The sequence below is a fragment of the Lepidochelys kempii genome, chromosome 7 (genome assembly GCF_965140265.1).
Source record: "Lepidochelys kempii isolate rLepKem1 chromosome 7, rLepKem1.hap2, whole genome shotgun sequence".
Taxonomy (NCBI): Eukaryota; Metazoa; Chordata; order Testudines; family Cheloniidae; genus Lepidochelys; species Lepidochelys kempii.
In genome coordinates, this window is record NC_133262.1 from 46,832,971 (window position 1) to 46,857,043 (window position 24,073).

Genomic DNA, 24,073 nt, shown 5'->3' on the forward strand with positions numbered 1-24,073 from the left:
GAGGGGTTTCTGGGTGCCAGAGGCAGAGCCAAACTGGGTCCTGCCTTCCCACTCTACCCCCTCTTCCCTCTGCTGCTAAGACCTGAGCTCAATGAACTGGGGATCAGGCCCCAACTCCCAGCACCTCCTGCAGTGGGAACCCAGCCGAGTGGGGAGGATCTGCAGTGCTGCTCCAGGCACTGGGCAGCGCTGGCAGCTGAGTGGGGCCCCTCCAGCCTAGCAGGGAGTCTCCTTTCGCCCAAGCAGGAGCAGCAGCCTATGGCTTTAGAACGGATGGGTCTGAGCCCCCGTGTCCTTGGAACTCTGGCAGAGAGAGAGAAGGGGGTGAGTGAGAGAGGCCCCTGCTAAAGCAGCAGCCAGGGCAGCAACAGCCTGTCAGGATTAGCTTGGTGCCCATTCCCAGCAAAGCTGGCAAATAGCCATCTCCAGCTAAGGCCTGGTTGTGTTGAGTAGCCCAGCCTGCTCCACACAGCCATGGGGTGGTTTCAGTCCAGCAGGTGTGACTCACCAGGCAGCCAGCAGCTTAAGGGATACTTTCCCCCAGCTTATTCATTTGCCAGTGCCAAACCTCCAGCTCAGGACAACACCGAGGAATGCAGCACATTAGCCCCCTGTCACAGCCGCAATCCTGCAGTCAGAGCTGTACAGGTGGACTCATGCACCCATAATAACAAGAGTGGTCTTGGACGCAGCCCCCACACTTTCTGCATTCCTGCTTCCCAGGCCCCATGGCCAGGACAGAAGGCCTCTGGAAAGTGCACTGGGCATGGGCAGAGAGCATTCCTAGCTTGGTTAGTAGGAGGGAGGTGTGAGGGGGTGGCGGTAGCCAGGAGTGCTGAGCACAGCCCATGCAATGAAAACACCTCTGGCCACACTGGTTTGATGGGCCACTCCTGGAGAGGAAGGGGAGGGCTTTCTCTTCCAGCTGCTACCAGTGACCTTACCAAGTGGGATTCCTCCAGATGGCCCAGATCTCCCCTCGCTGACCCTGGCTTATGAGCAAGGGGCTGAAGGGGAGGGCAGTGGAACACTCCCCCACACATGCTGATGTAATAAACAGACAATTCATCATTGTGGCAGCTCCTGTCCCAACAGAGCCCTCAGGTGGCTAGCACACAGGAAAGGCTTGTGGGCGGGTTTCCCACAGCACAAGAAGCAAGTTGGAAAAAACATAGGCTGTGCTATACCAGCGCGTTGTATGAGCGGCCAATGCCAGCTGCTACAGGAGCTGCAAAGCCCTCGTTATGCCTCTGATTGTGCAGGACTAGGCTCTGGGGAGTGCATTTGCTTCCTGACCTCAGCTGACCATCAGCATGTGCCCCGAAGCATGAGGATGGCTAGCAAAGCGTAGAACTCCTGTGTTTACTGCTGGGGTTTCCAATGTGTTGCCTTCCTGAGAAAGGGTTCAAATCAGAGATCCCCTGCCCCCTTTGGTGATGGTGATCCATGAGAATTTAGCAGCATGTAAAGAAAGGGGTGTGTGAGGGAGATTGGCATGGGGAACAAGGGAAAAGCCATGCAGAAATCCGAATGATTTCTCCCTTCTCTGGCAGACTGGGGAGGACATTCTTGCAACAGGCTGACCAGACCTATCCGTGGGAGGTAGGAGGGTGGAATAGTGGTAAGCGAGGGCCACTGTACATGGCAGTGCTGTGATGTATTCATCAATGCACTAGTCTTTCTCTCCCTAGACCTGGGTAAGGCCGTTAGTGACATGACTTCAATGGGCTGGGCTAAGTCCACCGCAGCGGTTTTCCATGTTACAGAACCACAGACTGTTTCTGCTTAAGAGAAGACTGGGATAGGTGGGGGACTACAGGTTGGGATGGAGGGGCATTGGCAGAGCTGAGTGTAGAGCCCAGGACGGGAATAGCAGGGGGCTACAGGCTGGCATTGAGGGCACTGGCAGAGTTGGCACGCATGCAATCTTCCCTAGCACCTGCTTACACTCCCCTGATCTGCCAGCACTTTCAGTCTTGCGAGAAACTGATTGAAATTGACTTATCATAGAGCCACAGGGAAAACGCAGCCTGAAGAAACCAGGAGCCACAGGGTTTGCCAGCAACATTAGCCCTGTAACCAGAGACTTTGGCCATAGAGGGAGGCAGCTCTCAGAGCTAGTCTGGTCACAGAATGGGTCTCTCCAGGCACTGCCTGCCTGCCGCATTGGCTCCTGGGCCGAGCTGTCACTCACCTTTGGGCACAACTCTTGTAAAGCTCCCCCTAGCTTTTTAATCCCTCCAAAGTCTCCTCTGGGTTTGTCTCGAGCAACTGCTCCAGTGCAAGGCTTGCTGTCCTCCCAGCACCTGCTATTCTCACAGCAGGCTTCTTCCAGTTTACTTTGAAAGAGAAATCCTTTTAAACTTCTAGCTCCAAGGTCTGTGCTGGTGATGGGCTACTTCTGCAACGACAGAGTGAAAAGGCCATTTCCCCAAGATGTGCAATAAATGTGTGGGCCTGACCTTTTTCCTAGTTGTATAACGGGTGTGTTCAGAGTCCCCTAGTGTTGTACAACGGGTGTGCTCAGGGTCTCCGGGTGTCGTAGTAGGGCGGGTGTGCTCAGGGTCTCCGGGTGTCATAGTAGGGCGGGTGTGCTCAGGATCTCCTGGTGTCGTAGTAGGGCGGGTGTGCTCAGGATCTCCTGGTGTCCTAGGGCGGGTGTGCTCAGGGTCTCCTGGTGTCCCAGGGCGGGTGTGCTCAGGGTCTCCTGGTGTCCCAGGGCGGGTGTGCTCAGGGTCTCCTGGTGTCCCAGGGCGGGTGTGCTCAGGACTGTAAGGGGTTGACAGCAAGCCTTTAAATTGTCCCTGCGGTGATGGTGCCATCGTGTGGTCGTTTGAAAGATGGGTGCTTTCTTGGAACACCCTCCGTCTCTATTCTTTCCTCGGCTCCCTCGCCAATACTCCCGAGGTCAGATGCTCCTCTCGTGGCCTGGGCAGCGATGAGCGTCCCCTGGCTTTAACTGCCTGCCAGCGCCTAGGTTCCAGTTCTCAGACCCCCTCTGCCCGGCGGAGATCGGGGCCCGATTTTCAGAAGGGCCGGGCTCCCATTCAGGTACGCGGCGGGGGTTGGGATGGCAAACTGGCAAGCGCCGTGCCCAGCCCTGGCCGTCAGCGCCGCGGTGGGAGCTGCTGGGCACCGCGCTCCGAAGCCTGCGCGTTCCCAGGGCCCGATTTTCAGAAGCTAGGTGCGGGCGCAGGGCAAGGGGCGAGCGCGCCGCGCGGCGGGACATCGGGCTCTTGGGGGGATGGACCGGGGCAGGCTGGCCCCTGGCTGGGCTCGGGAACCCACACCATGGGCTGGCGGGGTGACCCCCGCCTTCTCCGCGCCTCCCGGTGGGGGACCCGCCGCCAGCGCCATGCGCCCGGAGATGGGGGCCTGGCGAAGCCCCTGCACCCCGGGGACTTATCTCACGCTGCCGTCGGCCTGACAGCCGCGGCCGGGACTTATCTCCCGCCACTTCCTCTCTCCGGACGCCTGCGCCGTGGGTCGCGCCGCGATGACGCACGGGGCTGGGGGGCGTGGCCGGAGGCGGATGGGCGTGTGGGGCCCGAACGTCCGGGCAGCGGAGGGGGGAGGGGCTGGACATGGCGCTGGCTGAGGCCCGGCCCGGGGGACGATGAATAAGGGCTGGCTGGAGCTGGAGAGCGACCCCGGTGAGGCGCGGGAGGGCCGGGCAGGACTATGCGGGGGCACAGGGGTCGTGGGGATCCATGGGGGCGGGGGCTCGGGGGGCTCGCCAAGGGGAGGACCGGTGGCGAAGGGCAGGGGGTGGGGGATGAGCAGCTTTCCCCCAGGCGGGCCAGGAGCCCGTCAGACAGTTAAAGAAAAGGGCTGAGGCCCCCCGAGTGCCTGGGCCCCTCTCTGGTGAACGCCTAGGTCCTGGCCTCCACCCGCAGGGTGCAGGCTGGTGCACGTCCCTGGGCATCGCTGGTAGACTCCAGCTCTCTGGGGGGTCCAGAAAATAGCTCCGAGCCAAGGCTGCGAGATGGGCTCCCAGAAATGGAGGGTTGGCGTGGGGCCAGGATTCAAAACCCCAGGAGTGTACTGAAACGGTCACTTTAACTTGCAGTTGATCCAGGCATCTTTAGATGGCTCAGGACGGTAGGTGGATGAGCGAGCCATCAGGCTGCGAACACTGAGGGCATTCCCCACTGTTCTGTGTTGTGATAAAATTATACCAGCGCTTAGGTCAGTGTAATTGATGTCACTCAGGGGGTGGTTTATTCACACCCCCGAGCGACAAAAGTTATGCCAGCATAATTTTCCGTGTAGACATGGTCTAAGGGATGGTATCCTTTCAATTCATCATCATCACGTATTGCATCAGCTGCATGATTACTTTGCTGTGACTCAACACTATTCTTCCTCCCCACTGAGGATTCTTGGGAAGATGGAGAGGGAACTTGGGGTCTTCAGGCCATTTGCTTTGAGTTATGTGCCCTGTACTGGTAGCTTCCCCTTCAGAACTTCTAATCTAAAAAGCTCCTGCCCCCGGATGCTGAAGTAACTGCTGAATGCATGAAGTGAAATGAAAGTGATTTTAGAGGTTGCAGATAAATCAGAAGCAAAATGTATGAAGTCAAGACTAGCCTCATGTGCCTACATTGAGCCCTCGCATTGGACTACATGTTCTTGAAGAACAGCCTGGGAGACGTAACGTATCCAGTGTTGTGGCAGAAAAGATGGTCAGACTAGCTGATTTGGTGGTCTGCTATGGCCGTAAATTCTATGCGTACGTCTATACTGCAGCTGGGAGGTGTAATTCAGACTGCTGCGTGACTGCGGCAGCACCAGTGGCGGCTTGGGCTAGCTGCCTAAATACAATCCCTTCGAGGTTTTAGGTATGTACTCGACTGTCTAGCCCGCGTGGGTATGTCTAGCTGAGCTGGGAATTACCCTGCCCAGCTGCAGTGTAGACATACTCTTAGGGCTTGTCTACACTGGCAGTTACCAGCACTGTAACTTACTCACTCAGGGGTGTGAAAAAACACCCCCCTGAGCTCAGCAAATTGAAGCGCTGTAAAGTGCCAGTGTAAACAGTGCCCCAGCGCTGGGAGCTACGCCCCTCGTGGAGGTGTTTTTTTTTAGAGCTCTGGGAGAGCTCTCTCTCAGCGCTGCGCTGCGACTGCAAAAGACGCATTAAAGCTCTGCCAATGTAGACTAGCCCTTAGAGTCTATGAGGAGAAAGGCCTCCCCGTGTGCTCCAGGGCTTGCGTTCCTCAGGGCTGAGTTACAGAAACTGGGGAATTCTTAGCTCAGTTTTGTTCTTATAGTTCTGTCTGCAGCCCTGAGCACTGTTTATATATAGACCAAAGACCCCCTAAGTCCTGGCTCCTGTCCTGTCCTGTTGTTGGACAGAGACATGCAAATATTGCCCTGCAAATAAACCTGAGGCTGTGGTGTGGAGTTCATCTTTTATATTGTGTGCTCAGATGAGCTTTGCTGTAGTTGATATGCCATAACTTTTATCTCTTGTGGTTTCAAGGAGAGAATCCTTTTATTAGGCTAGGACATCGTATTAATGTATGTACTACAGTTCTATTACTTTTTTGGCCTTGAATCATTCTTGTAGTTCTTCTCTGAATTCTTTCCAGTTTTTCAACATCCTTTTAAAGTATGGACACCAGAACAGAACATAGTAGTCCATGAATGGTCTCTTTGATGTCATATAGAGATGCAGTAACACCTCCCTACATCTACTTCATATTCCCCCTCCTTAAACACCTGAGGTTCACGTTAGCCTTCTTAGCTACAGCATCACACTGGCAACTCATGTTTGATTGGCTGTTTACCATACCCCATAGTCTTGGTGTCATGGCATTCCAGGATATAGTCTCTCATCTTGTACACGTGGGAAACAAGTTTTCTAGTAGCTGGACCTAGCCTATGGTACTCATTCCCACAAGATATAAGAATGAAGACACATCTCATAGCTCTCGGAATTAACTGGCAAACTCATTTCTTTGACCTAGCTTTCCTGTAATAAGTTGTTGTTCTATTTTCATACAAATATAAATAAATAAAATATCCTATAAATGAATTAAACTCCTCCTCCTAAAGAGAGAGATGGTTTCTCTTTTTAAATGGTTGGGAGGCTCCTACTATGATGGAATCATTACTTCCTAGATAGTTTGGTGGCAGTAGTGGGTCAATACCTTGACATATAGGTGTCCTCTCCACCACCAGGGCTGAGCAGGAAGATCAGGTGGGGAAGAAAGTCTCCTAAAAATGCTAAACCCCAGATATTTTAAAAATCTCTATTCAGGCAGCATGAGCCAGGAAGCCACTCAGGTAAGAACTAAGGGGCAGTGTCTAGGTCAGGAGGAAAGTTGTAGTGAAAACAGTTAAGGCTTGTTATGGTGCATTTTATCACAGTTCCAAACTTATAGTTTTCTTCAAAATTTGCCATGAGAGCCCTACAGCACTAGTCAGAGGTAAGAGGCAGAAGATTTTCTGTCTGCCTTCCATGTAGCCGCATGAACTTCTCAGCTAGAAGTAATCTCTCTGTTTTGTTCCTCTTCAGGTCTCTTCACCCTGTTAGTAGAGGATTTTGGTGAGTACAAGAGCTTTTCTGCAAGATTGGTTTCATCTCTGACATGGGCTCTGGCTCCCTTCTGCTGGTCTCGTCACACTGATTCCTGCTCTCTTTTTTTGTAGGAGTTAAAGGGGTGCAGGTTGAGGAGATCTATGATCTACAAAGCAAATGCCAGGGGTAAGTTACTGACTCAGCAGCATGACTTGCTGAAGTAGATTTAATCAAGCAAAAACTTCTCAGGGCACGTCTACACAGAGTAGTAACACAGACTATGGGGGTGTGATTTCTAAAGGCACTGATATGTTGGCATTAATTGGTTTTATAGAACCTACTGCGCACTAAAAGTTACCTGTTTCACATTAATGCAGTGCTGTTCAGTATGAAGTTAATATGTACTAGGGAGCTTTTAGTTCGCACCAGATGTTAATGTGTTTTAGGAATCACATCCCCGTAGTCCACCTGTAGACATGCCCTGAGAGTCTGGGAGTTCCCCTCGAGCAGTTCTGAAGGGCCTGCTTGTCACTATCAGATTTCTACAGTGGTTCATGTCCTAGACACTTAACAGGGAAGTTCTGAAAAGTATTTGGTCAGACTTGGGAGGTAGGATGTGTGATCAGTCTTCCTGCTTGGTCAGGAGGACGTGGAAGGAGGAGGAGTGAGTTAACCCATGGCAGTGCTGTGGAATGGGGACTCCAGGCTGGTACCAGAATAACAGTATGTATAGAGAGAGATCCTGCAGGGTCACAGGGGATGGATTTCAGGACTTTAGTATTCTTTGTCTTCTCTACTGGCAGAGGCAATTTCAAATCTGCAAACAGTGGCTTGATGGTTAGAAATAAAGTCATCTAAAGTCAGTAAAGCATCTAAGAGTGAGCCACCAGGGTGCTCCCATGAAGCTAATGCCACACCCTGCACAAAAACATTACAATGCAAACCTAGTGTAGAACAGTATGAAATGCTGGGTCATCTGATGACGACCCGACTACACTGCAGGACACTGCGAGGCATCCCTCTCCTGCTTTGAGCAGGGGGTTGGACTAGATGACCTCCTGAGGTCTCTTCCAACCCTGATATTCTATGATTCTCTGATTCCCCGGAGAGTGTGTAACTTCCCCACTCCATAGCGTCTCCTTATTACTGTACTGTGGGTTTCCATTAAATCACAAAGATTACAGACTTGGGTGCTCTCTGAGATGCCTGGCTTGAGTATCAGACTAGGATGATTTAATTGGGGATTGGTCCTGCTTTTGAGCAGGGGGTTGGACTAGATGACCTCCTGAGATCCCTTCCAACCCTGATATTCTATGATTCTATGATAATCAGCTGGAGTGTGGGGAACAAGGACAGCGGTGGCACTTCCCAGTAGGATGGAGGTTGGCTTTAATGCCTCTCCTTTTTCCCCCCACAAATTGTGGTTTAGCCTGAAAACGCCTCTGGTGCTTGACTGACTGGAGCAGCACAGTTCATGTTGATGGAAACCCTTCTAAACTGGCTCAGCTGCTAACTCCACCCCCATTGCATTTCTTTCCCTGCCAGCCCAGTGTACGGGTTCATCTTCCTCTTCAAATGGATCGAAGAGCGCCGGTCCCGCCGGAAGGTCTCCACCCTGGTGGATGAGACATCTGTGATTGACGATGACATTGTCAATAATATGTTCTTTGCTCATCAGGTAGGTTGGCTGGGAGTGGAGGGTGAGGGGTGTCTCAGGACGCTGCTGGAGGTGAGTGGGCAGTGAGGAAGCTTTCATAAAGTGGTATAATCTGTAGCTACCCAAAATGTGGAAGACTTTGGAAGGAATGGTCAATAGGTATATAGTAGTTACCCCGGTTGGTAGAAAGCATGGTTCTGTGGGGACGGTACACTTAGCCTATCGCTGATCACTAGTCCTTGTCCCAACTTGTGTTTGGTTTTTATGTTAGTCACCCAGGTGTATTTTGGGACATAATGAAGGCATCAGCTATCTGAGGGGCAGTTGGGAATGGGGACTGAACAACAGAGATTGGGAGATTTGGGAGTCCTGGACAGTGGGGATATGTGAAACTAACACTTTCCCTGGATCACTCCTTAACACATGGCTGTTAGGAAAGGCTGGAGGACTTACTAAGGGCTATGGCGTCTCTTCGGAGCCCAGAATGCTGTGCACAAGGCATGCAGCCTGCCCTGGAGAAAGGGATCAGGAGTTTAGCCAGCACTGTGGTCTTGCAAAGCATTGATTGATGTGTTTGGAGGTGAATCGGGGGGGTGTCACAGCATTTTGGAAGAGGGAAGCTTGAACAAGTGCAACTCCAGCCCCCAAATGTTCTGGAACTGCATTCTCCCATGGTGTCATGTTTTCTGTAGACTTTAATAAATGGCTGTATGTCTAGCTTCTTCCCTTGTCTGCTCCAGGACCTTGCAGCAGGCTGGAGGGGTTGAGAGAATCCAAGTCAGCTGTTACAGCAGAGGTCCAGTCAATCTGCACCAGGTCTGGCCTTTGCTGTGAACAGCTGCTCAGAGGGGTATGGTGTGACTGACCTGGAGACACTGACCGGGACAGGGGTTGTGTTGGTCAGTAGTGCTCCAGGCAGCTGTTGTGCTATTTTTCAGCACAGCTACTGCAGGGTGCTGGGTAACTCCCAGGTGGTGATGCTGAAGTATCATCCTGTTTCTGTTGTTTAACTTGGTCTATTTGCCCTGTAGCTGATTCCCAATTCCTGTGCCACCCATGCCCTGTTGAGTGTCCTCCTGAACTGCAGCAATGTAGACCTGGGGCTGACGCTGAGTCGCATGAAGGATTTCACCAAGGGGTTCAGCCCAGAGGTATGGGGTGGCCTGGGGCGGTGGGGCTTTGGGGGAGCATCTGAGGGCTGCGCCTTGCTATGGGGATCCTGCTCCTTTCCTGTGAGGTTTTTGTAAAGGGATGGCTCCTTAGATAGTCATGCCCTCACCCAAGCTTCTTGTCTCATTCCTCCCCACTTGTTGTTATGTTCTTCCTAATCCTTTCTCCTTACTTCACCCTTTAGTCTATCTCCTTTGCTCTTGCCTAGCTCTGTGCTGTCCCCTAGGTCTGCAATATTCTCCATACCCTCTTTAGCCAAGCACCCACCTCTTCAAATACTTCCTCCCCCACAGTAATGCCCTTGGCCGCCTACTCTGGAACTGGTACTGTGTCTTTACTTTGGGTTTGTCTCTCCAGGGTATGATCCATTCTTGTAAAGCCCTGTGTAAATCTGTTAATGAGATGCCCATAGATGAGGGAGGCGTTTCCAGAGACATGGACTAGAGGTGCTGAGTTGAGGGATTCCAGCTATCGCGTCCCTCCACCTCAGGGATTTTTATAGTCTCCCTTTGCTTTTTGCAGAGTAAAGGCTATGCCATTGGGAATGCTCCGGAGCTGGCCAAGGCCCATAACAGCCATGCCAGGTGAGTGTGGATGTCCCCAGCAGCTCTGCTCCCTGAGGGAAGGGTGGTTGCTGCTGCACTGACCTCTCGGATGTGTTGCCTTTGCAGGCCAGAACCCCGGCACCTGCCGGAAAAGCAGAATGGAATCAGCGCTGTGCGGACCATGGAGGCTTTTCACTTTGTCAGTTATGTTCCCATCAAGGGGCGGCTCTTTGAGCTGGACGGGCTGAAGGTCTATCCCATTGACCATGGTAAGAAGCCCCAGCACCCACAGCCACAGGGATGTCTAGAAAAGACCTTGCCTGTGTGTGACCTTAGGACGTGACACTTGCTGTTTATGTTTCTTTGGTTTGCTGGAGCACATGCAGTGACCACTTGCATCACACCTGACATCTCGTTAGGCTCATTGAATTGACCTTCCCGATGGGCATCTCTGTCTGGTCCTGGGACCAGTCCTATTCAGCGTATTCCTCAATGATCTGGAAAAGGGTAATCAGTGAAATAGCAAAATTTGCAGATGATACAAAACTACTCAAGATGATTAAGTCCAAAGCAGACTGTGAAAAGTTACGAAGGGATCCCACAAAACTGGGTGACTAGGCAACAAAATGGCAGATGAAATTCAGTGTTGATAAATGCAAAGTAATGCACATTGAAAAACATAATGACAACTATACATATAAAATGATGGGCTCTAAATTAGCTGTTACCACTCGAGAGAGATCTTGGAGTCATTGTGGATAGTTCTCGGAAAACATCCACTCAATGTGCCCCAGCAGTCAAAAAAGCTAACAGAATGTTGGGAATCATTAAGAAAGTGTTAGATAAGAAGACAGAAAATATCATATTGCCTCCATATCAATCCCTGGTATGCCCCCATCTTGAATACTGCTTGCAGATGTGGTTGCCTCATCTCAAAAAAGAGATGATATTGCAATTGGAAAAAAGTTCAGAAAAGGGCAACAAAAATGATTAGGGGTATGGAACAACTTCCATGTGAGGAGAGATTAATAAGACAGAGACTTTTCAGCTTGAAAAAGAGACGACTAAAGGGGGGGAGGGATACAATAGAGGTCTATAAAATCATGACTGGTGTGGAGAAATTAAATAAGGAAGTGTTATTACTCCTTCTCGTAACACAAGAACTAGGGGTTACCAAATGAAATTAATAGGCAGCAGGTTTAAAACAAACAAAAGGAAGGTATTTCTTCAAACAACGCAGAGTTGTGAAGATGATGTTGTGAAGGCCAAGACTGTAACAGGGTTCAAAAAAGAACTAGATAAGTTCATGGAGGATAAGTTCATCAAAGGCTATTAGCCAGGACGGGCAAGGATGGTGTCCCTAGCCTTTGTTTGCCAGAAGCTGGGAATGGGCAACAGGGGATGGATCACTTGATGATTACCTGTTCTGTTCATTCCCTCTGGGGAACCTGGCCACTGTCGGAAGACAGGATACTGGGCTAGATGGACCTTTGATCTGACTCAGTATGTCTGTTCTTATGTTGTGAGGATCTAAATCTGTTTCCTTTCAATGGGTCAAGCTTTGGGCTTTTTGACTCCAGACGTGTTCCCATTCAGGAAATCATAACTACCTCTGCACTCTTCAGCTAGACCAAGGTTTCAAGGGAGGGAATCTCCTGGCGGAAGGACCGATGTGCAATCTATCCTGTGAATGGCAAGCATATTCTGTGTGTGTCTTGTTTGCGTCTCTGGTTCACCCATACAAATCCCAGACCCAACTGTGGTGGGAGGGCAGAGCAGGAGATGATGCGTTGTATATAGCCGTATGCAGCAGAATCGAGCCCTGTTGCATAGACTGCGTAAAGTGAGCCCAAGACAGGATTGATATAGTCTTAGAGACGGGAGTGGGTCCCTATTCCTGGCATGACTTGCTGATGGAATGGACTATTCAGAAGATGCTACTCATCTGTGTGAATTGCTGGACCCAGGCAGCGTAGTTGCTGTGCCGGCCCAGTCTGAGTTGGGGATCTTGGCCTGCTTTACTGACGTGCTTTCTCTTGTTTTCCCAGGACCTTGGGCTGAGGATGAAGAGTGGACAGACAAAGCCAGGAGAGTGATCATGGAGCGAATTGGCCTGGCCACAGCAGGGTAAATGCCCAGATGAGCTCGGGGGGTGGGCTTTCCCTCGACACACCTTGGTGTTTGTTTTACAGTGTGACAGCTCAGGGGTGCATTTTAGCAAATAGCAAACTTTTCAGACCTGGATTACTGGGCCCCACGTAGAGGAGAGAGGGTTACTCAGATAGCGCCGTAGGAGCATGCGATGCTTCTCATGTGTAACCCGTTTTGTCTCTTCTGCAATCTGACTAGTTGTCTGAAGAGGCAGAGAAATTGTTCGCTCATTGCAACATCACATTTCTCCGAATAGCGCTGCAGCCAATCAGAATGCAGGAGAAGGGATGGTAACAGTGGATCTTCACTTGCACAGATCCCTAGTCATAGCAACAATGGAGACCAGTTAGGTGCCTTTTGCTTGACCCTGTTGTTATTGAATTGGGCCTCTTAGAAGCTTGCAGAGGGGTCCAGCTGTGATCTCAGAGCACCCACAAATGCTGCAGCGTGAGGGCCCAGCACGAGGGTCTGTGTAACTTATGCTCTCGATTACTCAGAAAGTTGTTTAGCAGCCAGTGGGTTTCCATGTGTGGGAATGTCCTGGCGGGCTCATTGTCCCTGACTGCTGTAGGACAGACAATGATTGTCTGTGATGTGATGTCAGAGCGCCTCCTTGTGAATGAGGGACCCCTGAAGTGAATGTTCTGATGCCCATCCTGGGAACAAAAAACCACTCTTCTCCCAGAAGTGTCTGTGACAAGAATGAATGGAGGCTGGCCTTCCCTCCATTGCCATCTGCCTTAGGAGAGACCTCTGGGCTGACGAAGGAGTGCCCTGGCTGCTGTGTGGCTCAGGAGGTGGGACCAAGTAACCCAAACCTCACGGATTCTGCAGTAGCCCATGCGTGCGCTGTGCCACCATGCAGCATGAGTGCTTTACACTCTTCTCAATGTGCTGCTGCTTGGATGAATTGTTATGGCTTTGTAACTACCTACCTTGGGCCTTACATGATTCCGCTCAGGGTAGTGTCTGACGCTCCCCAGCACCTTGGGGTGGAGGGAAGGGGGGTCTCCGCTTTCAGGAGGGGAACCGCAGTAGTGCAGAGAGGTGAAGTGATTTGGCTAAAAGTCATACTAGAAATCAATAGGAGAGGCAGGCAATGAACCTTACTCCCAAGTGTAAGAATGTCCCTTCCTCCTAGTCACAACTTTTGTGACCCAAACTGTGGTGGTCAAAATTTGGTAGGGTTTTGTCCTCCATACAAGCTGAGTTTTGATTGCCCCGCAGCTGGCCCTCTGAAAGTAACAGCCCCAGGCTCCCACCCCTGCAGTGCAGTAAGGATGTACCTGCTGGGGCAGGTTAGCAGGGGCCATGTTGTGAAGCACAGATGAGGTAACCTGTGACTTATCTGACTTGAAATCATCAATTTGTTCCCAAATACTCACTGACAACCAATTGGCAGGGCTGTATGTTAAGGAATCTCCTACCCAGCTAGCAACACGGTTGGAGCCCTGCTCGTCCAGTTGGGTTCCTTGTGCCTCATTTATAGGGGAGCACAAATGGAGGAAGGTCTGAGGCACGTGGCATAAAAGTCACGTAATGTGCATGACTGTGTCTCTTCTCACACTGTGATAAAGTTAACCGCCCGCTGTTCTTCTGGATGCTGTGAAGCTGTTCTAGTTGCCTCATGGAATGCTGTGTGGACTATGAGTATATTGGTTTAACCTGCATTGCTGTCTGGGATCTGCTGTTGCGTGCTGGTGGCATCCAAATGCCCATCAGCGGTTTGTTGGGGCAGCTCCTTCCTCTGGCTGAGCCAAGACTAACGTGCTGGGTGTGGTTTGCCTCAGGGAGCCGTACCATGACATCCGTTTCAACCTGATGGCGGTGGTGCCCGACCGGAGGATGAAATACGAATCTAAGCTGCACATCCTGAAGATGAACAGGCAGACTGTACTGGAGGCCCTGCAGCAGGTAGGAATGGGTGAGCCAGCTGAACAAATGAGCTGGGTTTGCCATCAGCCTGTAATTTCTGGCTTCTTGAGGCACTGCCCGGCCCTGCTTTCTCTCTCACTCCAGCCTGTGGGCAGCTTGGCTCCTAGGACATGTGGGAGGAGCACCTTCAGTCACCCCTTGCCCGTGGTAGGTACCATGCTCTATGCCTCCATCCTGTAGCTAAGCTCAGTGTAGTCCCATGTGGCTGCTTTCCCTGCATAGGCTTTCAGTGCCTTGCCCTGCACTTCCCAGGGTTTGCTCTATTGACCATTTAGCCCCATGGTCATCACTTCTAACCTGGTGGTGTTCCAGCAGGGCAAGCGGCCAGCTGATTCTACTTCCTTTCCTGGCTGCACATGGGTGCTGGGAATTTGGCTCAGCAGTGCGGGTTCATCTGCTTCCCTCCCTTAGCCCTGTGACTTGCGTGACTGGTCCTGAGAAGCATCTGGTTCAACAGTCAGGTGCGGATTGTCTTTTGCTTTCAAGCTTATCCGGGTAACTCAGCCGGAGCTGATTCAGACCCAAAAGTCCCAGGAGTCTCAGCCGGCTGAGGAGTCCAAGCCAGCCAGCAGCAAGGCCTGTCTGGCACTGGAGACGAGCAGAGCGCAGCTGGCCCCGGAGAGCTCGCACCCAGGTATGGGACTCGCTCTGCCGGGATGATAGTCCTGGCACAAAGGCACCCAGCTGTGGCTAGATAACTTGACTCTGGAGTACTGGGTCGCTCCGTGGAATAGGGAGGAGCAGTGCTGGCTTGGCCTTCATTGTTCTGCTCCTAAATACAGCTGCGCATGCTGTCCCAGGGCCTTGGGGCATGGATTTACTCTGGTCTATACCCCCCAGGCCTGGATTCAGCATTTGCTGGCCGATGCCCTGCTGCTGGTAGGGATGCAACTACAGAATTTGAGAAAGGCAGAACTTACGCCATGCTTCTTATTGCTTTTGGCAGAATATTGGGCTGGAGAGGGGCACAAAAGCTCAACTGTTGTTGTGGGACAGGAAAGAGGTGAAGCAGAGCATCTAGAATCAAAGGAGCTCAAGTCCGTCAGGAAAAGCTTTTCTTTGATATAGGGTGTATGTGTTACAGAGAGCACTGAGGACTCTACCAGCCAGGGCCACCCTGCCTCCGCACAGAGCCTGTCCAACAAATCCAAACTGGTAGCAAAGCCATCTGGGAGCTGCATCAACGGGGCTCCCGCAAACCCCAATCCCATTGTGCAGAGACTCCCAGCCTTCTTGGATAACCACAACTATGCCAAGTCGCCCATGCAGGTACGTGAGGCCTGGCCTTTCTTCCAATTGGGGGCTGCAGGCCAGAGAGAGCCAGTTTTCTATGCTGTGCCTCTTAAGCTTCATGAATGAAGTCTTGGGGAAACTTTCTACCCCTCTGGATCCAGCAGCTGACTCCACCAGAGTCCAGGGTGGGGTTCCACAGAGCCCCAGGTCTGTCTGGAGGTCTATAGCACTTCCACAGTTCCTTACGAATGAATACAGGCAAAGCAGGTTGTATACACCAGAGAGAACAAGACACAAATGGAGTTGGGCGCTCTGTTTCCACTGATCTGTTAAAAGGTATCTCTTACGCTGTCCCCTCTGGGGATGCATTTCTGGGTTTTTAGCCTGTTCTGGATTTACGTGACCAGATAAACTATGCTCTAGGCACGTTTGTTACACCTTGTTTCTGTGGGGAAATGGAGGCCAAAGCACTGAGCCCTGGGATCTTTGGTCCTGAGCTTTGATGGGTTCAGTTCTATGTTGAGATCATGTTCGGCTGGACCTTGAAGAGCCCCAGGGCGATTCTGGTCAGCATAGGGGGTGGGGGTGAGAGCCCAGGAGCGAATCTCTGAATTCCTTCCCCGAGAAAGGGGCTACCCCTGGGCTGCGGTTAGGGATGTGGCGCAGCCAGCCTCAGGCCTGCGTTGAAATGTCTTTGCCCCATTTCCAAGGAGGGCTGACTGCATGTGATCCCCTGCCCAGGATGGGCCCTTCAGGCAGCGAACGGGTGTGTTTTGCAGGAAGAGGAGGACCTTGCAGCGGGCGTGGGCCGTAGCCGGGTTCCGGTCCGCCAGCACTACTCCGATGATGAGGATGACTATGATGAGGAGGAGGAGGAGGAAGTTTGTAACACTGCCCCTGCCATCAGGTAATGGATGGAGCTGAGATCTCAGGCTGCTGGGAGCGTAAGACCTTGCTTTTGCTTAAGCAGAGCGTGCCACCAGCAGGGGGCAAACCCCCCCCCCCCTTGAGTTCCCTAGTGCAGACAAGTGAGGCGGAGGATGCCCTAGGGAAGTGTTTCACCAGGTAGATGACCAGTCGCTCCAGCCAACCAAGATCTCCTGTGTTGGCTGGGTGCGAAGGCAGCCCTGGCAGATGGAGTGCTTGCAGCGGGGCTGTCCTGAGCACAGACTGGCTTGCGAAAGAGGCCCTGCGGGATATTCATCCAGCCCTGGTCAGTTGATCTCTTCATCTAGTCTGTGTTTAAACCACACCTTGCTGGGGGTTATCTCCAAGTGTGCCTCACTGAGTCAGCTCATACCAGCCTCCTGCAGCGTGCTGCGCTCCTGGGGCACTGTGGCGGGGGATCGTGGCAGGGTGGGGACTAGCGCTCTTACTTGGCTGTAAAGGAGGCCAGTGCTGTGCTTGAACGATGTTCAAGTTTCAGGAATGTATAGGGGAAGGATGATCTTGCCTGGGGCTTACATACAAATTTTCAAGGCTCAACTAATTTTGGGTGCACAACTGGAGGCACCTGAGCCCTGGCTCCCCGTTGCCCTTCATCTTGTAGAGTCACTTACCCACTGGGCATTGGGGTATGAAACGCTCCCATTCTGAATCCGGATCCCGGAGCCTGTCTGTCAGGGCTGGGAGCCCCCAGAGCTCCCATTGATGTCAGTGACAAGTGCAGGTGTCCAGCCACTCTGAGAATTGGGCCCTTTGGGGTGACAAGGTGAGCACTCCGAATTCGTTGATGGCTTTGAAAGCTTTGCGTTGGGCCCCATCCATGAAATCCGGATGATGGTGTTTGAAAGGTGTTGGGAGGCTAAATCCATGATTTGTGGAGGCATTTGAGATTCTCAGAGGGAAGGGAGCAGAGAAGTGCGAAGTGTTATTTGCATGGTGGAAATGGCTTATGGTGTGTTCCAAACCGGTGACGCTGTAAATGAGACGGAATGACATTGTGACCGGCCCATTGCATCGCGAATCAGTGATGCCTCCCTGGAGCGGGAAAGTGAAAAAACAGATTCTGGCCTTGTCTACGCTTAAAATAGAGCTTCAGTGTAGACACTACCTACATTGATGGGAGAGGTTCTCCCGTCAACCTAACTCTGGCTACGCTGGGGGTTAGTTGGTTTAACTGCGTCGCCCGGGGTGTGGATTTTCACATAGTTAAACCAACCTACTTTCCTAGTGTAGACTAGGCCTTCTGTGTGTGAGTCCACACTGCCGCTGTCGTTGTTTGTAGAGCGCTGAGTAGGTCCCTACCCTGAGCTGCTAACACTCCTGTTCCCATGTCGGACGCTTTAGAGCCTGAAAGCTGAGCTGATCAGTCTGTCTTTAGGAAGCCCTCAGCTGTGCGGGGCAAAGCACTTAATGACCTTTCCAGTCATGTGAGCGGTGATGTTTCCTCCATTTCCCCAGCTTGCCATGTTCCACTGGACCGGGCTCGGAGTGATGTGAACTCCTGGAGGTGCTTCAAGCATTGCTTCTGTATTCTTTGTCCTAGCTAATGGCCTGTGAGTGCTGGGGGCTATAACATGTCGGCTGTTCCCAGCTGTTGGGATGCCGGACCTGGTGCCGCCTGTCGCTTCTCCTTGCTATGTGTGCTTGATCTCCTATTCTGTGTCCTTGGGCAGGTATAAGAGGAAGGGGCAGGGGAAGCAGGAGCTTGTGGCCGGGGCAGCAGACAGCCAGCTCTCAGTCCTCCAGCCTAACACCATCAACGTTCTGGCGGAGAAACTCAAGGAGTCCCAGAAGGACCTTTCCATCCCCCTCTCCATCAAGACTGGGAGTGGGGGCGCCACAGTAGCTGTGGTTGCCCATTCACAGCCCTCCCCCACACCCAGCAACGAGAGCACGGACACTGCCTCAGAGATCGGCAGCGCCTTCAACTCCCCGCTGCGCTCCCCCATCCGTTCGGCTAACCCTACCCGGCCCTCCAGCCCCGTCACCTCCCACATCTCCAAGGTGCTCTTTGGGGAGGAGGACAGCCTGCTGCGCGTGGACTGCATGCGGTACAACCGGGCTGTGAGGGACCTGGGGCCCATCATCAGCACCGGCCTGCTGTGCCTCACCGAGGAAGGGGTGTTTTGCCCTCTTGCCATCACAGGTAGGTGGTGGGGAGGACCACAGTCATTCTGAGTGGGAGATGAGGGACCCAGGGCTCTCCCATGGCTGTAGGCTGAAGTGAAAGACCTCAGTTCTGCCGTAGGTGAGAGGGCAGGATGCTGGGCCCTCAGATGACCAGGAAGGGATGGAATGTTGCTTCTATCTGGATGGCGAGGTTGGGGGCAGCATGTCCCTTGGCGCAGGGAGCAGGTGTTAGCACATGGCCATGGTACCTAACTCTTTCTTTCCTGGTGTGCTCAGACGATGGGAAAAGCTCCCCTCTCTCCAGCAAGCAAAGAGAAGAGGCCCAATCTGCTGTCAGAGTGGACGAGAAGGAGGCAAGCGAGCCAAGTGACAGCAAAGAGAAGATTGCTCTCTGCAGGCCCAGCGATCACCCTTGCGGGGAGAAGTATTCTCCCAAAGTGAGTGTCCTGCCAGTTCTGCTCTGAGTGAGGCAGCAGATCCATGGAGCCAGGGTCCTGCTTTACCGGCTGGGGGCACAGCCTCTCTGCCAGAGGCCTCAGGAGCTGGTTTCTGCGGGCAGGTAGCAAGTGCAGTCATTGGAGTAACCATTGTGTGCCAGGAGTCAGGTTTCTTTGCAGCCTGCTCCTTGCAGTTTGGTCTCTGTGGAAGCTCCTGCCTGTGCTTTAACCCCAGTCTTTCAGTCCACCAGCCTTGCCACCTTTATTCCCTTAAATTGGTACTGGTGAAAGGTGCTGGCCTGCGAGCCATGGACGCTGAGCCTGTTTATCTCCCAAGCTAGCAGCACCGGTGCAGCTACTGCACCCTGACCTCCTGGGGTGTCGCTGTCCATCTCTGGGAATGGGAGGGCAGGCCAGGCTTTGCCACTCGCTTCATCACAGGGACACGTGTCCACTAGGAACTGGGCCAAGTCCACCAGCTGATTTCATACAGTGCCCAAGTGTCTGTTGGCTGCTTACTGCCCCTCCTAGAGGTGAAGAGCTGTGTGTGCTGTTGCCAGTGCCTTGCGCCATCCTGGCACCTGTGCTGTGCTCTTGCTCCTCAGACCCTGACGTGCTGGGACTTCCCATGCGAGATCCGCCACGCTGACTGCCTGGGCTCTTGGCAGTCCCAGACTCTATTGCAGTTAAATGGAACTGCATCGATCCCTTAGGACTGCTTCTAATGCTGCAGTCCAGCAAAGCCCTGTGGCTTGTGAGAGGAGCCCTTTCCGTCTGTTAGTTGGAAGACAGGGCTTGGTATTTGCACGCCTTGCTGTGTCAACAGCTCCCAAGCCTGCATTTCCCCCTGCTTGGGGCAACGTGGCTTGAAGCTGCGTGGCTGGTTCACTGGTTGTACTGATGTAGGGAGGCTGCTTGGCTGTGGTGGCAGCAGGTGTTACGGGAGGTCTTCCCTGCACATTCTCCCTGGCACTGAGCTGCAGCAGGGACAGGGTGAGTCATGTTCTCTCTGCTTGGCTCTGCCAGGAGCTGCTGGCACTGCTGAAGTGCGTGGAAGCTGAGATTGTGAACTATGAGGCCTGCCTGAAGGAGGAGGTGGAGAAGAGGAAAAAATTCAAGGTGCGCTGGCTGATTGCTTATTTGGGTCCCTTAGGAGGCTAAACCAAGCTACAGCCCCAGGTGAAATGCTCTTTGCACTGGCATATAGAGAGAGGACTTCTTTAGATAAGCCCTGGGGAGAGGAAGGAATGGTCTCTGCCACCCTTCTCCTTTCAGCTAGGAAGGCTTCCTGACCAAGATGACAAAGTCTGGTCAGGACAAACAAACTGCCTGAGTGGCATAAAAAACTTTGGGGATGCTGAATGAGCAGCGCAACTGAACTGAGGCTGAAACCTGCCTGGCTGCGTAGCAGAATTCCTCCACCCTCCCTGTTCAGTTAGTTTTGATCTCTACTGCACTTCCCTGAGGGCACATGGCTTACCGTATAGGTCTGCAAAATAGAACTGGAGCAAATCTCTCCTTGCCTGACAATCCCCTTTAGATACTCCTTGGATACAGCCACCTTGACTGTGTTTTTCCCTGATCCCTCCTGTCTCAGCCCATCAATACAGGCAGGAGTCACGAGCTGGGTTTGGGGTGTTAGCTTAGAACCCAAACCAGCCAAGAGCTGACCCCAGGCTCCTGTCTCTAGGGATGGGTTCAGGTTCTGGGCTCTGTTGGCTGACTGCTCCGGGAAAGTAGCTGTTCACCTTGAGTTTTCTCTTCCTCCACCTCTTTGCAGATAGATGACCAGAGAAGAACCCACAACTATGATGAGTTCATCTGCACCTTTATCTCCATGCTGGCTCAGGAAGGTGAGGCTGGCTGCTTCCTTGCAATGCGGGTGTGGGGAGGCTTGGAGCTGCTTGGTTTCACAACCCCTTGGAAGTAGCATGCCCACTTGCCTGTCTGAAGACAGAGAGTTGCTGAAGGGTTGCCCTGTTGTCGCACTTCACTGGAGCACATCAGCTGCTTCTGCTGGGGATCCTATCACACTGCTGCCACATTGAAAGGTCCACTCGAGACTAACTCATGGTCTCTTGGCAGGAGAAAGGCCCTGAGCAAGGGAGCAAGCATGGGGGCTGACATTCCTACACCTCCCTGGAAAGCATGGGCCTTTTGCTCTGGTACCTGAGGACTTTCTGTCCTAGAATGAACTGGGAAGCCAGTATCCAGGGTCTCCAGCTTAGAAAGGGTCAAGATTAAGCTGCTGGTATAGGAATCCTAAAACTGGGCTGGGGCTGTTATGTAAGGGGTTAGATGAACTCACTAGGGACAATGTGGTGTCAGGTGTCTACGTTCCACCCTGGAAGGTGGCTGAGAGACTTCTGAGCCAGTTCACCAGTGTGTCTGCTCTCCCTTGCAGGAATGCTGGCCAGCCTCGTGGAGCAGAACATCTCTGTCCGCAGACGCCAAGGAGTCAGCATTGGGCGTCTCCACAAGCAGAGGAAGCCGGATCGCCGGAAACGCTCCCGTCCGTATAAAGCCAAGCGCCAGTAGTGGCATCCTTGTGGTCAAGAGGGGGAGCGGAACTCTGCGCCCACATGGCTCGTGCTAGCATCTACAAGCACTCGGCTGGACCAGTCGCCCTGTGCCCAGGGGAGATGGACCCAACAAGAACCCTGGGACTGGGTCCTTTCTGCTCATGTCCTCAGTGGTGTTGGGAATAGAGGTGGAGGTTTCAAACAGAATTTGGATTTTATCAGCCCCAGCCTGGGCACCCTGGGAATGGGCACTCCGTGCAGCAGTGAAGGGCAGGTTCCAGTGTCAGAGTGCTATAGAGGCACTTGGATCTACTAGGCAAGTGTTCCAGGCTGCTCTGCATACTCCATGGCATTCTAGCCCAGGACTGATGGAAAGGCAGCTGCAGTTGGTATGATGATGCTGATGGGTGTCTGTGCTGGCCACCTCGCATCATCCAGGCCTTCAGTGCTACACTGCTCTGGGACATTGATATCAATTTTCTATTTCACAAATGTTTATTTTGTGGTTCTGACCAATGTTGCCAGCATCCTCCCTGAGTATAGCTGGCTCCCTGATGGCCTATTCTGGGCCATCTGTGGTCTCTAGTGACATGCCTGAGCTGCTGCTGTCCTTGTGTTAGTCATGCTAGGCTGCTCACCTCTGAGCGTGCCTTCTGGGGGTGAGCGCTGTGTGTCTCTCTGTCTGTAGCCCATCACCTGCTGGGTGTGGTAGGATTTCCCCTGAAGCTGTCCCATGTTTACCCACTGTTCCTGCTCTTGCTGGGCTGGCTTGGCCCAGCCACACTCCTTTGGTCATGGGTTCCAGCTGTGATGGAGATCTCTGCAGTCACCTGCTTGTGCTGCCGGTGCAGCACTCAGCCTAAGTGACTTCACGGCAAGGCAGCCACTGGAGGAAGCTCTAGTTCCTGAGCTGGTGTCATTCCATGCTGAGATTAGGCCCTCGCTGCACCATGCTTCAGCCCCAGAGGGAAGGGCTGCAGGGGCAGCCTTTGTTTAATGGCCTTCCACTAACTTCAGTGCCTAACTCAAAACAAACCATGAAGCAGCTGGGCAGGAACCCTTAGTGAAACACACCAAACCCTTCCACAGCGTTTCTTCTCAGGCAGGGATGTCTGGCCTTTGAAGGGCTTATCCCTGGAAACAGTTTTAAAAAGAGGGCTGCGGTGGAGAGCTAGCTCTGCCCCAGTCACCGGCATGAAGAATTGCTGCTATGCCTATTTAAACAGAAGCCAGGGTGCTGCAGGTGAGGTGGAAGCACCAGAAGGAGCTAATGCCCATAGCTGCTCTCCCCTCTGCCCAAGGCTGGACTCTGGCTCATGCCTGCCTGAGTGACAGTTTTCTCACACAGGAGCTAGGTTACCTTTTTATACTGTCACAGACTGATAGGCAGGTACGCCTATCCCCCCAGTGACCACTGCTGAAAGAGGGTTTCTCCTCTCCAGCCCCAGCAGCAGCGTTCAGGCTTGTCTCTTGAAGGGAACACTGGGGCTTGAGTACCTCCCCTTGAATGGCTGGCCTGGCAGCTAGCCCCTGCCTCCTGCCAGGGAAGGGCAGAGGACGGGGGTGATGCAGGTGAAAGCAGACCTCCCTCAGGGAAGAACTGGATTGACCAAGTATCCCAGTTTGTACAGAGCTTGACTGTCAAATGAAACCATTGCTGGTCCTTGTTGAGGGTAAGATCCCTCGGTCTCTGGCTGTGTCTAATATCATATGCTGTAAATAGCAGCCCTGTTGGAAAGAATAAAGCTGTCCCATAGCACATGGCTGTTTTGGGAAGGGATGGTTAACAGAGGCTCTGGGGTGCAGGCTGGGTACGTAGAACACTGTGAAGGGGAGTGTTTGGATAGAAATATAAAGCAGTCAGTGCAGCAGGTAGAATATCAGCAGCCACAACAATTGCACCCGGCCTAATCTCTAGTCAGTTACCAGCCCCTGCTGTGGGAACCATGCTAGTCTCTGCAGTTCCAGCCCCTTGACTTGAGCTGCTGCATAGTTTAAACACTAGTGGGAGGAGAAGGGGGCACCTGATTAGAAGAAACAAGCACAATATTGGTAAAACTGCTGTTTATTTAGGATGACTAAACAAGAGCTCTGAGAGGCAGGGGCAGCCAGAGCAGGGTTTAATTACAAGCTTGTTCTAGCCCTAGTTGACTGCAGCAGTGCATACAAATACACAATACAACTCTACCTTCATGCGCACACCCCTTGCTGCTGTGGCTTCCTAGAAGTCTAGCGCACAGATCAGGGCTACGCCCCGTTTGATCCAGTGCCTCTGGGACTTACTGCTGGGGATCTCCACTGCAATCACATAATTGGTAGAATGACCTGTTGTTGACAATGTCCCTGTAATGGAAACAGGTAAAGCTGAACCCAGGACTGGTATGTTTCTATACATGGAAAAAAAAATCTCATCCCTCTCACAACACCCCCTGCTGTGACTCATGGACAAGTGGTAGCTGCTCTAACATCAAAGTTACTGCAGAAGCATCCTGTCCTTGTACTACTCTGCCTACAGTGTGATTCGGGCCAGTCATTTAGTAACATTTCTGCAGCTGAGATGGGACCGTGCTGTCCTGTATCAGTTTTTATACAGCACTCGTCACGGTGCTAGTTAAGCATCCTCTAAGAGTGCATCTAGCATATCCTGGTTCTCTTATCCTGTCCTGAGGGCTGAGCGGGAGAAGTGTGGGCAGTGGCATGTCTTGCCTTTGAAGGCTTTTTAAAACGTATTAAATATAAACCACAGAGCACCAGGTGTATTTATTAGCGAAGACACGGGCAAAGAAATGCATCTTGAGGGCTGGGATGGTCCATGACTACTG

General features: G+C 52.4%; 2 protein-coding genes across 7 annotated transcripts in view; one reads left to right on the forward strand and one right to left on the reverse strand.

Annotated features, from left to right (window-relative positions):
* Positions 1–3,538: 3,538 nt before the first annotated feature.
* BAP1 (BRCA1 associated deubiquitinase 1) lies at positions 3,539–23,996 on the forward strand. Its single transcript, XM_073352541.1, has 17 exons — positions 3,539–3,653; positions 6,524–6,553; positions 6,658–6,712; positions 8,072–8,204; positions 9,215–9,334; positions 9,876–9,937; positions 10,025–10,167; positions 11,947–12,025; positions 13,840–13,963; positions 14,471–14,618; positions 15,069–15,253; positions 15,997–16,124; positions 17,836–18,308; positions 18,569–18,729; positions 19,756–19,848; positions 20,510–20,582; positions 21,134–23,996. The coding sequence occupies exons 1-17, from the start codon at positions 3,617–3,619 to the stop codon at positions 21,265–21,267; spliced, it is 2,178 nt and encodes a 725-aa protein (XP_073208642.1). The 5' UTR covers positions 3,539–3,616; the 3' UTR covers positions 21,268–23,996.
* DNAH1 (dynein axonemal heavy chain 1) overlaps positions 23,299–24,073 on the reverse strand; it is a 141,336-nt gene continuing 140,561 nt past the window's right edge. For all 6 annotated transcript variants that reach the window (XM_073352530.1, XM_073352529.1, XM_073352527.1 and 3 more), the window contains one exon: positions 23,299–23,594. In XM_073352530.1, the coding sequence (XP_073208631.1) occupies positions 23,473–23,594 (122 nt within the window). In that variant the 3' untranslated portion in view covers positions 23,299–23,472. The remainder of the gene's footprint in view (positions 23,595–24,073) is intronic.